Genomic DNA, 15,006 nt, shown 5'->3' with positions numbered 1-15,006 from the left:
CAAAATGATGTACTAAAACATTAAAAAAGTAATAAGTTCTAATCTGTAGCAAATATAAATATTGTAATCATTTCTTATAAATACGATTTCCTAATGTAATTTTCCAAGATATTAAAGATCATAATGCAAAAAAACTAAATTTATTAAAAGTAATAGGCTTTATGTTTCTTAAACTACCTACATTTGTCAAAGTATTTATGAATTTTCGAAAATATTCGTCGACTAGTTTTATTGTTGGAATGAAATATAGCAAGACTTGCTATACTAAGAAAGTTAGTAGCCGGTAGTCATCAGGTTAAAAGCTGTAGCATGAAAACTATAACAAGCACAAAATGGTTATGAGGTCTGTCCCAGGGACCGAGTCCATGCTGAAAGAGTTAGTATCCACTATTAGAGAGAATTATATGCAGAAGTTGTTCTGAAGAGGAAAATGTCTAAACTTATTTCATGTAAATGCATTCCATTATAGTGTATATAAATTTAATTTTACTTTACTTGATACTTTGTGTTTATCAGTTGTTAAACCACAGTATTTCTATTACCAAACCTGGCCCAAATCATACAAAATATTACTTACAGTCAAGCCCTTTGCATCAAAAAGGCATACACTGTAATTAATGATTATAAAACATACATTGAGTTAATAAATATATTCATGAAAGAAAAAAGGTTATGAAGTTTCTGAAATATAAAAACAAATTGAAAAACTTGACAGAATTTCACATAGTGGTGTCCTGAATCTTTCTGACCTCAAGCAATCTAGCAGAGTTCTTCTGATTAGCACATATTATCCAATCTTCTATAGCTCAGTGATCATCTGATGCAAGTTTCTCTGGAATTACTATTGTTTCCTTCCTTAAACAAATATTTTACATGCAATAGTATATTATACCATATCCACAAAATGGCTGTTCCTCTTGTAATAATGTTTGATGTCAGACTTCTAAGTTTATAAAAACCACCAGCACCTTCTGTTACCAACATGAAAAATAAAACAAAAACTTAATGAAACAGGTCTCTTGTTAAACTCAAAACATGATATTTCACATTCAGTTTAAAAAAATGCAACTATTAGTGTGTTAAACATCATACTACTCTAAAACAATTACCTAATAACTACAAGTCTGTGTCAAGACAGAAAAAAATTACCTTTTTATTGCCCTACACTAGAACCAGCCTGAAAACTCATCACTGACATGGTTCTCATTGGTATTTTAACTGCTTTTAAATCAATAGCTCACAAAGAAAAGGAAAAATGAATCCAGCTGGATCAGTATTTTTAAGCACTGTCATCTCATATGGTATAAACTTTGCCCTTGGTATTAACAATCTTTACCCTTTAATTTGGTTTTATGGAAAATCTGAGAAAAGTTTTCTTTGAAACTAATTTCTTTATTATTACATTTATAACTAGCATAAAGTACCAGTTAAGCATCTCCATTAACTTAATTACTTCTTTAGCTACCCCACTGCTCCAATCCTTTAACTGATTTGTGTGTTACCATTTCCCAAACGTAATTCAATTCAACTCGTTTTTACAAGCAAATAGTTTTAAATAGGCTTCTCAGATATTATTTTCTTCCTGTGTTTTTATTTGAATTCTTTTCGTTTTCTGAATTCTCCTGTATTCTCCGATTCTTATTTTTCTTCCCATTGTTTGTTTATGTTTCCCAAATTTAGTTCAATTCCAGTTTTTTATTATTTCTAAGATTTGTATTTTCTTCCCATATTTTGTTGAAAAAGAGTATTTGGCCGAAAACCCACACATAGTGTTCATTCAGGAAGCAGAATTATGGGACTTAAGAGCTATAGTGCAAAAAATTGGCCAAAATAGTTTTGAGTCAAATCTAAAAAATAATACCCAGGTGCACACCCTCAAAATCCCTTAGTATGCTTGCAAAGTGTCAGGTCTCTAGGTTCTTTCCTCTTGGAGCTGTGATGATCACACACACACACTCACACAGAGGCTTCTTTATTATTATAGATGTATTAACTCTTATTACTTAATTGAAATTCTTTTAGTCTCTTATTATAATTTTTATTTAATATCTGTTATTTTAGTGTGTAAGTTTTTTGTGTCTCTGCAGAGAGACATACTATTTTTCTGTTGTTTAATCTTTCTTCCAAACACTCTTCAATTGACTGCAATTCCTTCATTTCTCAACAGATTGACTTGAAACTTGGTAGGTTTATACCTTGGTCCAATACATACAGTTGATTCTTTCATTTGTTTAATTTAGGCCTTTTTAAGGATTTTATGGAGTCAAAAGTAAAACAACCCAAAAATGTATATTTTGGGCTTCTATGCAATCATATTTATTGCAATCAAGATGAAACTTGGCACAAATATAAATTTTCATGCGCCCAACACATCAACATAGAAAAAAAGTTGGATTTGCCTATCTTGAGTCTTTGTAGGGGGTCAGAGCTCACGAAAAAGCACAATTTTGGGGGTTTTGGTTAATTACTTGGCTATATTTTGACTAATTGACATGGGATTTGTTACAAAGATACTTTTCTACAGCTCCCACACTGACAAACAAAAATGGTGAATTTGTCCATTTTTAGTAATTATATGGGGGTCAAAATGCCACAAAAAGCATAATTTTAGGGTTTTTGACAATTAATCTGCCATATTTCAGCCAATTTGCATGGGATTAGGTACAAAGATACTTTTTTACATGTACCAAACAGAGATATAGACAATTTTGGAATTTTTGTTTTTGCTGTATTTTTCACCATGAAAAACACAATTTGGGGTTTTCATGAATGATTCTTGTGTATGTCAACCAACTTACATGGGATTTGGTACAAAGATACCTTCTTGCAGTTCCCAAGCAGTGATATAGACAGGTTTTGATTTTTCTGTTTTTTTTCAAAATGTTTCTGGTTTCAAAATTGGCCATGTTGGGATTGCATGGTGGAGACATGTTGCATTCTCATGGAGAATTCATTTTTTAATTATCTGATCTAATGTAACCTAATAAATTTCTAATTTTTATGTTTGAGTTACTTTTATAACAATAAACAAGGTAGTATTATACATCATTTGGTGAATTAAAAATTTATTTTTCTCTTGGTTATAAATGATTTAATAGCAAATGTCAAAGAGAACTGTTGGCAACTTGTGAAAGAGAGGGTGTGATAGGTGGGCGTGACAAGTGGGTCTGACTTTGTAGTTAATATCTGTAGGCAAAGAAGATTAAAGGTCTATAAAATGTCTTAGTAATGTCTATACTCTTATGATTAGTTTACATTAAACACAGGACATCAGAGAGGGGTGAAGAAATGGCTAGAATGGGCAAGTTAGAGCAAACAAATGTAGGAGATATATTCATATACACACACTAGGGGAGATTGAGAACTTATTTAAATATTTCCTTTTAGAATTAAGAAATTAAAACCAATATACTATTAAAATTTGATTTACTATGACTTCATGTTAAGTTTATTCATATACATTGATGATAAAGTGCTTTAATTAAATTTTGGATGTAACTCTAAAAGGTCATGAAGTGCACATTGACCTACCTGTAACAAGAAAGTTAATTGGATTAGAAACAGCAAAAGATTGTTATGAAGTCAAGTCATATTGGGCCTTTGTTACTACTGGAGTATCTCAAGACTCAGTGTTTGGACCTTTGCTTTTTCTGATTTACATTAATTATATTGAAAGAGATATATTTGGTATATTAGTAAAGTCTGCTGATGATATTAAATTCTTGCATATTTTTAGTTGTATTGAGGATGTTAACCCTATGTATATGGCTAGGGGTCAAAGTGTGTGTGTCACAACCATTTACAAAATTACTTTCAAAATGTAATTAAACAACTTTATTATCAATGTATCTCAAGAAACTTGGCATCAAAACTGGTTTATAATTTAATTTTTAATACTATGTACATTTTATTTCAAAGGAATATATTTAGATAAATTCTCAATCTTTACTTTGTGCTCTATATTACTGCATCAGACTATCATTGGTACTATACGTGTTCTTCAGAATCATACAAGCTTTTTATCGTTTCCTCCATTCTGTAGGTCAGTGCACACACAACATTATATGGACAACTTGTTGCTGGTAGCACCACCTCATCAGTTTACAGAACATCACACCCAGATTCTCCTTTCGGAAGCCACCAAGGCAGGTTTTATTATCAGAGCCGAGAAATCTCTTCTCATTCCAACACAATATATCATCCATCTGGGTGTCTTTTTCAACATGTGTATCAGTTGGGCTCAGCTGACTCCCATCCAGCTCCATGCTATGAAATAGGCAGTCAGACTGTTATTCACATCTCCTTCTCCCACTGCATGGATGTTCTTTCTCTTTTGGGGATGTGGACATTACTCGATTCCTCCTATTCATTTGGGACAAGCACACATGAGATCCCTTCAGTGGTCACTGCATGACCAATGGATCATGAACAGCGATCCACTGGATTACCAAGTCTCCTTGTTCAGGATCAACATGTTAGATCTTGAGTGGTGGTTAAATTGGAACAATACTACAAAAGTTGTTCCTTTACCACCGTCTCATCCAGATCCATCTCTTCATAGATGCCTCACTTCAGAGATAGAGTGCATATTTCAACAGTCAGGAATTCCAGTGCCTATGGATGGATGACAAGACTTCCCTCTACATCAATGTTTTAGAACTTCTTGCTATACAAAAGTCAATATCTCAAAGTCTAGAATTATTGAGGGGAAAAATCATCATACTTCACTCCGACAATTCCACAGTGGTGTCAAGGGGGCACTCGGTCCAGATCACTTTGTTTTTCAAACATTGGATCTTATTTATTGGGCTCACTCCCATCATATCAGCCTACTAGCTTGCCTTGTTCTGGAGTTGATGAATTTTGAGAGCAGATCATTTGTCTCAACTCAACTGGATTCTCTTGACCAAATGGATGCTACAATGCAACGTTTTCCATTGGATTTGCTCTTGGTTTGGGTCACCAATGGTCAATGCACTTGCCACTCATTGGAACACTCAACTACTGCCATTTTGATCTCCAGTACCTCGCCCTCAGCGCATTGGCAATAGATGCATTCGGTCAGGACTGGATGGGATTGCACCTCTATGCCTTCCCATTGATTCTTATGTTCTAGTTATGGTTCAGTCAACCTCTTATTGTGTTCTGTTGGTAGCACTAGATTGGCAGACTCAACCATGGTTTTCGCTTCTTTGGTACCTTTAAGAGTGCCCATCTCTGCTTCTTCCTCTTTGACCATCTCTGTTGCGTGGCCCGTCTTTTTTGGTCAATATTGGTTCAGTAAATTGTTCATAGAAAAGGGTCCATTGTCTTCTCGTAATTCCAAACGTATAGTGGTCCCTTCCTAGGTCCTTGGTTGAGCACAGTTTGTTCCACATCCTCCCCATAATTCCAGACATAAATGGAATTTACCTTGCCTGCACAGTTGGGGAAGGACAATGGGTGTTCATAATTCCAGACCGGATGAATTCTGTTTCCTCAGATTAAGTAAGGCATACAAGATCCCATCATTTCGAGCCTGGGGTGTTGTGGTTCAATTGCCCTAGCCACTAATATGGGATATAGGGACCATGGCCATATAATTCCAACCCTGAGCAGTGGAACCTTGACTATCCGGTTGGGGCCCTGCAAATAGGTATGATAAATCATGTAAAGTTCCACCCACAGTACATGAATTAAGTTTTAGGGCGAAGAGCACACCTGGATATAGTGTGGTTCCCCCACTAGGGTGCCAATCTTCTATGCACACCCATGATCTATGCAGATACTTTCTGTATGGATAATGCCCTCACTGGCCTCTCCATCTTCTCAATGTGGGATTCTAGCTGTAGTGTGAGAGGAGGTAGGTATGTTTTGGAAGTTAACATTTTCTTAAATCAGAAATGTGTTTCCAATAATACTTACTTCCTTTCACACTCTTCCGCCCTTTTATTCCCCTAAAAGCTGTTATTAAGAGACTGTGGATTGAATCAGTCTCGAAAAAGTGATAACATTATCTGAATGATTTGCTTACATACAGTACTAGGATAGAGCGTGCATTGACATAGGTAAAGAGTGTCACGAGACAAATATCACCAAGAGCAATCCTTATATGGGAGAAGGAAGAGATCCTGGCAGTCGAGTAATAGCTGTAGCGTGAGTGGAGGTAAGTATCATGGGAAATGTATTTTTGATTTAAGAAAATGTTAACATTTATAACCAATAGAAAGCCAAAATTTTAATCTAACCAATGATATATTACATTGTTTTCTGTACAGGGAACCGACTTGTACAATTCTAGTTCAAACTTTATTCCCACAGGAAACACATCAATGAGCTTAGCTGAAGTTTTATTGGCTCTTATTGCATAGTTAGAAACCCAGAGAAATTGTTATAGTTATAGGACATATTCTGCTTTTTGCATGTTATTAGTCTGTTCTTTGGTATGTTATTTAATTAAATAAAGTAATTTAGTGCAGTTGTACCAATGGTATAAAAAAGTAGGATTAAGTTTAATTGACAGTTGAAGGCATAAAAAAAAGACTATGGTAAGTACTATATTTCTTGTTTTTCATGTGTATTTTTGACTTATTATTACAAAAGTAACTATGATATAAAAATTAGAAATTTTTTAGGTTAGATTAGGTTATTAATAATAAATACTTTTCACAAGGTATGTTTGCGAGTAGCTCATGCTTTACATGATTTGATAGGGTAACATGAGCTACACATTTGCCAAGGGATTTTCAACTTGTGTGGTGGGTATATTAGTTAGATATGGTTCAAAAGGCAATAAAACAATGAAACCTAAGTTGAAATAGATGTAAGCTGTTATGAGTTTTTAGCCATTTAGGATAAACAAGTGTAGTTTCATGTTACAATTTGAAGTCATTCTTCAAAGAAAAAAGGTAATTTGGATTTATTTCATATTTTTTATAGTTAATTGACTAACCTCTAATAGTTAGAGTAGAGAAAATAAATAAAGTTTGAAATTTATTTAGGAGGCTTAGAGGTTATGCAAATTAAATTTGATATTTTTCACGTGAGGAAAAGTATTTTTAATCTTAAAATGAAAATCACTTTGCACTTGGAGCAGAAAACACTGACTCCATATATTCATGGTGAAATTTTTTGTGGAAATACGTCATTTAAAATTCTGTTTTTGTGTCTACAAATGTTTCTTGATGATTACTTAAAGGTTGCAAAATTTTGTGAAGATACACAAAAAAAAAAGTATGGAGACTAAAGGTTAATTTGGAGTCAATTTTTAGGTGGAATCGACTGAGCCTGTAGTGAGAGAGTTAAATTAATATATTGGTTACTTTTTACAAGCTACCAGTGTTACTTAGGGAAAGATTGCTATATTGAAAAAAAAAAGTTAAAGCAAGATAACATTCGTTCTTCACTATTTTTTCAAAAAAATGTTGATTGGTGAATAACTTGCTCATCTTAACCTCTCAACCTGAGTTAACCTTTACTGCGCATGATGCAAGGTTTTAGTGTCTGACATTCAAAATTGTATTAAACTGCTTTTTGTTTGTTATACCAATCAGTATAGCATAAAATCTAAGCTAATAATCCTTATTTTAATGGTATATAAGTTTTAAGTTTTGCATTTTAAAAGCAATATTTAAAAAAATCTAGAATTTATCGTAGTGTGACACATTTTCTCTAGGTATCTTCTCATCTCTATTTTATTCACCCCCTCCCCCAGAAACTAAGAAATTAAATGTGAATTATTCACTATAAAATTGTCATTGCTCAGACAAACCATAATTTTTATATCCTTCAATTTTGTTTGGTTACAGAGCCATCAAATAGAAAATCAGACCCCTCCTGCCACAATCACCTGTCACATTCTCTCTTTCAGGATAGTTCTCTCTTACGTTTGATTATATATTACCTATAACCAATAGAAAGTCAAGGTTTTCATCTATGAAATCTTGTATTGTATAACATTGTGTTCTGAATAGACAATTGTAAATTTCACTCAGACCACATTCTCCATTCCTGTGGGAAAACTAACAACTAGCTTGGATGAATTTGTAATGGTTCTTGTCGCATAGTTTGAAAGCCATAAAAATGTTGATAGTTAGGGGAAATTGTCTACTTTTTTGCATATTATTATTCTATGTTCTTTGGTTCATTATTTAATTAAATAAAAATTTTGTGCATTACTAACATTAGTATAAAAAAGTATGGTTAAGTGTCATCGACACTCAACAACAAGAAAATAGAAGATTGGGTAAACACTTTATTTCACGTTTATTCTTTATTTAGTATTATAAAAGTAACTGAAATGTAAAAATAGGGATCTTTTTAGGTTAGTTAAGATTAGATTAGTTAAAATAATGTTTCAAGAAGCATGCAAGTGAGCAGCTCGTGGGTAATGTAATTAGATAGTGTAACATGAGCAGCATGTTCCCCAAGTGATTTACAACTTATAATGATGCGTATAGTAGTTAGACATAGTTCAAAGGGCAATAAAACAATAATATTAATTATAAATAGATATATACTGTCATGAGTTTAAAGCTACTTAGGATAAACAAATGTAGTTTCATGTTACATTTGAAGTCATTCTAGAAAGGAAAAAGAGGGTAAATTAGATTTTGGAGGGGGGGGGGTATGAGATCAGTCAAATTGACCAACCTTGTATAGAGTTAGGGTAGAGAAAATCACAGATAAAATTTAAAGTTTTACTGAAAACAAACAGTTGAAATGTATTTAGGAGGTTTTAGAAATTTGATATTTTTGGGATAAAGTGCTTTTAATTTTAACATAAAAATCACTTTGCACACAGATTATTCAAAACAAATGCTGAATACATTCATGGACAATCTTTATTTTATTTTATTAATAATACTACACTTAAAATATTATTTTTTGTATGTGAAAGCCTTATAATGTTAACTGAAAGACTGCCAAATTTTGTGAAGATACACACACACACACTATATTGAAAGTTAGAAGTATTAAACCTATAAAGACTTTTAATGAGTACAAGGAGGTCACTTGGTCGGGTAGATTGATTGAGCCCATATCGAGAGAGCTAACAGTGTCAGAAATTTCTAGGCATGGACAGTTAAGTCTAACAAGACATAACACCATTACGTTGTTAATGTATTTACATAAACAGGATTCCTGTTTACTAATGAGTAGCTCAAGGTACATAAGAAGCACTGAAAATGGAAAATAAAAGTGGCTGTCTTGTGTCATTTGAACAAATCCTAGTATAGTAAGATTTAAATTATTTGATTTATTTGTTCCTCAGCATGCTTGTGTTTCTTCCGGCGTATAATGTTAAATTTAAACCTTTTAGTCATTTTAATGTGTTTTTTCTAATCTTCCACCTAAAAAAGCAGTTAATTATTTTTTAACTGTTTCATGTTGATGATGGAATTAGAAAATAAGGTGAAAATATTGATAATTAAAAGTTTTTAGGAATTGAAGTCCATTTATGCTATCTTTGCTAGTTTTAGATGTATTCATCCCCTATCAAGAATTAATCAATCACTTGAGACCCTAATTATTACTGTTATTTATACAATGTGTGTCAACTCTGAACTGGCTATCCTTGGTTTCTTCAGTCTTTACACCTGCAGTCTGTTTCATCAATGTCAACAGCCACCTTTTATATTCAAGCCTTCATATACAGCGAGCAGCCTTCTTCAGTTTCAATATCAAACTCTCTTTCTTTCTTTAAACAAACTTCCTGTCTCCAGCTCACCGTTGTCCTGGTTTACCCCTGATGTATACAACTCTCCTTATTTACCTTATTCACCAACTATGCTTGTGAATCAGTCTCTCATACTTCAACAACATTAAGTTTCACATTATTTCATCAAGTTCCTCAAAAATCTTAAAAATTTTAATTTCTTTACAACCTTATTAGTTGTTCAACCAATGTTTCTGACTGCCCCTTGGCTACCTTTTCGGGCCCTTTCTTGACCTGAAAATTTTCAAACCAAAATACCTACACAAGGGAATTTTACACGTAGAAACTGCTTGTTAGGCATGATAGGCTGTACATGCTGTATACATCGTACATCAGTGCAGCTAGCACACATCTTTGAGCTAAACATTTGTGGCATGGGCATTCGTAGTGATGACGTTTGTGGACTGTACGTGTCTGATTAGTGGTCGTAAATTTGGGAAAGTATATTCATGTTTTGTCATAAGTTCTGTTATGAAATGCTTAGATCAATTTATGTGAAGTCAAACATTTAAAGCCGATTACAGTTTTATTAGATTTTGTTAAAGTAGTAGTTTATTTTACAAATCATTCAAAATATATGACACCTGAAACTTTCAATTGTTATTTTAATATACAAATATTTGAAAATTTGTATTATTCATTACTTTGTCCACATGTACATTTTATGAAGTTTAAGGTAATCTGTAACCTGACTTGAGATCTTGAAAATTGGTTGCATATGAAACTACTGTAATTGCACAACCATATTTGGATTATAATGGATGTAGATACGTGGTGTAATGATATCAGTAATGGACTTCTATGTGTATTTCGTTTTGTTAGTGCATTTTAAATAACTTTCATGGTAAATGAAAGCTTAAAATTACATTTTGAGTGTGCCATATAACCTGCGATAAATAAAGAAAACCTATTTGTCATGGTAGTATATATTGTTTTGTGCATATTATAGTATTCTGTTATTATATTGAATACTTTTTCTTAAATTATTTATATCAGTTATAAAAATGTTATTTCTATTATCACCAATCTAGCCTTCATCGAAATCTGCTAGAAGTATAGAAGAAGAAAATGTTGACATTAAGAAAATCCATACTCAATCCATGGAGAGCTCTGAAATGACTCTTACTTGGAAGGATGATAATAAGTGTAGAATCAAAGAAATTGAAAGTATGAAAAATAGACCACTAAAAACAGCTAAGGATATGCCAATTTTTTCAGATGATGAACTAGATTGTAGTGAGAAACAAAAGAAGGATAACAGATACGAAATTGAATCTGGAAAAGAAAATGACATTCGAACTCAGCTATTGGAGAGAGCCATGATGGAGAAACGGAAACTTGGATTAGATAACTTTGGTAGCACAGACAAGAGTTCAGCATTAGAAGCATTGCAGTGTTACAGTCGTGATCATAGTCCTCATGCAGAAAAAGAGGAAGAAGTTAAAAGTATGAAAAATATCTTATCCAGAGAGATCGTAGAAGACTCCAAAAGTTACTTGAGTCAAGAAAAGGTTTGTCAAGAACCAGATATGTTTGGAAGAAAACAAGAAATTTCTGTTTTCCAACCCATTACTAGCAGTAAGCCTCTTAAATCTATTTTGAAAGTTCGTAAAACAGATGAGCACTCTGAAAGTTATGGAACTGAAACTATAATTAAAAGTGCTCCAAAGAAAGAAGAAAGTTTTTCTTTTCTTCAAATCCCAGGCCTAGGTTTTGATGATGAGGAGGATGTCGAAGAGTTTTTGTATGGTGATAGTGAAAGTACCTCCAAAAGTAGCATACACACTTCTTTAAAATCTTCTTGTCCAGGAATTGGAGAACATTTTGATAACATTACAAAAAGTAAAAAAAGTAGTGGGTGGAGTGATGAAGAGGATAACTTTCAAAATAGTGATAGAGGTATGTACACTAGAAATAGGACTCCCAGTCCAGTACAGAGAGATGAAAACTATAAAACTGTTTTCAGTAACAGAAAGCAACAGTCTGAGTTTGAAGAAAGCACTAAATCTGAAACTCAAAAACCTTCATCTTCATATAGGAGTGCATCAGTTGATGATGATTTAATAATAGACTTGCAGTTACCAAAAGACAAATGCAATTTTTCAAGAGCTAGAAGTCCTGATAAAGAAAGAAGCAGCTTTAAAGAACTGCCAGAAAAACAAATGTATGGGATGTGGGAATCTTCAGAAAGAGAAAGTGAAATAGGCCACCATTCTCCTTCAAGATATTCCAGATCATTGGAAGATTCTCATAGTCCCCCATTGTATTCTTCTGTTCAAAGACATAAGATGGATGACATCAGGGAAAACAAGCATCTAAAGGTTGAATCTGACATACCTCAATACAGCTTATTTAGATCTAAGGATTTAAACATAAAAAACCAAAATATGAGAGAATATGAAAACAGAAAGCAGACAGCTACAACTAGTTCTTTGTCAACACTTTATGAAGATTTGTCTAAAGAAAAGTTGAGAGCTTTAAAAGAAGAACTAGCTCATCTCAAATGTCTAGAAAGCAAACCTGGAAGTTATGAACAACATAATTACTTAAGAAAAATAGAGAAATACAGCCCTGAAAATTCAAAACAAATAATCAGGTTAGCAAAAAAATTAAGTCCTTCAATAGACTATGCTGCTCAAAAAAATTCACTTGAAAGAAAACAACTTAGCCCTGATTATGATGTTGATAAAACAATATCCCTCGAAAGAGGGGAACATAGTCCTGGTTATGATGTTAGTGATAAAATTTTTCTTCAAAGAAGAGATTTTAACCCTGTCTATGATCCTTCTAGGAAAATGTTACTTGAAGGACGAGAATTGAGTCCTTGTCGTGATGATAGAAAAACCTCATATGAAAGAGGAGAGAGTAGCCCTGGTTATGATGTTGTTAGAAAAATGTCAATTGAAAGAAGGGAACTTAGTCCTGCAAATGATGTTGGAAGGAAAACTTCAGCTGAGAGAAAAAAGGTTAGCCCAGATTATGATGCTGGTTCAAAATCTTTCATTGAAAGAAGAGAACTTAGTCCTAGTTATGATATTGACAGGAAGACATTACTTGAGAGAAGAAAGCTAAGCCCTGTTTATGATGCTGGTAGAAAAAAATTCATTGAAAGAAGAGAACATAGTCCTTGTTATGATGTTAGTAGGAAAACCTCAGTCAAAAAAAGAGATCATAGCCCTGATTATGATAATGGTAGAAAAACATCTTTAGAGAGAAGAGAGTATAGCCCTGATTATACAGAATATAGTCGAACCTCTGGCTTTGAATTTCAGGGAAGAAAGATGAATGAAAGGGAAAGATATTCATTGGAAAGTCTTAAAAGGAGTCCATTTTCTGGAAGGTACCAGGTTAGTGAAGAATCTTTAAGAAGAAACTCTGTAGAAAGATTCTGTAGGTCATTAGAGAAGAAAACAAAATCTTCCAGAAAATACCCCTTGGAAGAAAGAAGCTCTCTAAGTCCAAGGCGGAACTCTCTGGATAGAAGGCATGGTTCCCGATCTTCTTACGAAGACACGCCTCAACAGAAATACTCCTTTGAAAGAAGTCCAGAAAGAGAATATATGGAAAGAAGAAGAAAAAGTCCTAGAAGGTCTCCTGATATCAGTCCCAGGAGAGAACATTGGAACCACTCCCCTAAACATTTGTCCCCAAGTCTAAAAAGAAGTCCACAAAATAAAGTTTGTTATGACTCTGGCAAACCTGTGGCTATGGATCCAGAGAAAATGGATGCAGAAGCATGTGAACTTTATGGAATTAACCAAACAATGCAGAATTCATCCTTTTTTGATTGTGGTTTATCTACACATCCTGAATTAAGTGGTATTTTACCAAGACCGCCTGATTTTGGTCACCCAGTGCCTCCAACTACTTATCCACCACCTAATTTTCAAGAATCACATGTACCACCAACAAGTGGTCATGTTCCACAGGATCACTTGTTTCCTCCACCTTTTACATCATTCCCTCCCCCAGGGTACCAATATTCTTCTTACAGCATGCCTCCTGTGATCCCTACATACTCTCAACCTGTTGTTTTACCCTCTCTTTCTGTTCCTCCTCCAAGTTTGCCATCGCAGTATACACAACGTCCTCCTCGCTCCAACCTCAGAGTTATTCCTTTGGATTCAAATATCCAGAGCAATCCTGTGGTGTATGCACCAAAACCTGAAATTAAAGTAGAACCTGACCAAAAGTTTGTTGATTTGACTGAAGAAGAGATGAAAGAATTGGTGGACAAGAAGAGAGAGCTACGGAAACAATTGAACTTGCTGATGGCTGAAGTTGAGAGGTTGCGTAAGACACAAGGAGAAATGATGAGAAAAAAGCAAAGAGAAAAAGATGGTCACAAGGACCCACTTTTACTGGAAAACAGCAAGTTACAGGATGAAATTGGCAAGCAAATCACAGACCTGAAGAAAATAGTTGAAGAAACAGAAAAAAAAATAAAGTTTGGAATGCGGCCTCTTTACTCGCAAGAAGCAGAACCTGTTCACCAAGAATTTGTAAGTACAACCTGTATATACATGTGTGTACATATATATATACTAAGTAAAAGTGGTTTCATACGAACTATTAAATTCCCAATTTTAGCTTCTTTTCAACTGTTAAAAGTTTGCTGAGGTAAGTTACAGTTTTTGAGATGATATTTTTGTTAGTATTTTTAAGCTGTAAGTATTTGATATTTACAATTTAAGCAAGGTACCTTATTTTTAGTATAATGTTTAGCAAATTGCTTTTGATTTTGGCTAGAATTTTTTATATTCTTCTCTCTCTCTAGCCCTCCACTTATAACCTTTTAGTTACACAACTCTCCTGAAAATTTGGTTTGTTTACATGAATAACACCCTATCCCTTCACTTGTAACATTGTAATTACACAACTCTCTTGAAAATTCTTTTGTTGACATGAATACCACCCTCTACTGTAAGCAAGGTACTTTATTTTTAGTATAATGTTTAGCAAATTGCTTTTGAGTTTGCCAAGAATTTTATGTATTCTTCTCTCTTACTCTCTAACCTTCCACTTATAACCTTATAGTTACACAACTCAAAATGTATGCTTTGTTTACATGAATAATACTATTTGCTCTAAGGTTGCTTCTTCTATCATCCCATATAGGCAGAAATAAAAATTTGTTTTATAGTGATATTGCTGTGTTTGAGTTTAAAAGTGCCCTAAGTTAAATTTCTCCTTACTTTTGCCTCGGATAACAAATGGCGATGGTGTAGCACCTGTGTTCTGAAGGCAGTGAGGATATTGTTTCTGTGTGTGTATATATATATATATATATATATATATATATATATATA

The 15,006-nt window shown here is 33.5% G+C and overlaps 1 protein-coding gene across 12 annotated transcripts in view; it reads left to right on the top strand.

Annotated features, from left to right (window-relative positions):
• The window catches only part of LOC106457632 (serine/arginine repetitive matrix protein 2-like), a 117,649-nt gene that overhangs the window by 8,570 nt on the left and 94,073 nt on the right, over nucleotides 1-15,006 (top strand). For all 12 annotated transcript variants that reach the window (XR_002610220.1, XR_002610218.1, XR_002610217.1 and 9 more), the window contains exon 2: nucleotides 10,729-14,199. Coding sequence is in view for 8 of the 12 variants with exons in the window: in XM_022383624.1 (XP_022239332.1) it covers nucleotides 10,729-14,199 (3,471 nt within the window). In the remaining 4 variants the exon portion in view is untranslated. The remainder of the gene's footprint in view (nucleotides 1-10,728; nucleotides 14,200-15,006) is intronic.

This window comes from Limulus polyphemus, unplaced genomic scaffold (assembly GCF_000517525.1).
Source record: "Limulus polyphemus unplaced genomic scaffold, Limulus_polyphemus-2.1.2 Scaffold353, whole genome shotgun sequence".
NCBI lineage: Eukaryota > Metazoa > Arthropoda > Merostomata > Xiphosura > Limulidae > Limulus > Limulus polyphemus.
Note: the sequence above shows the minus strand (reverse complement) of the source record. Positions and strands in the feature narration are given on the sequence as shown.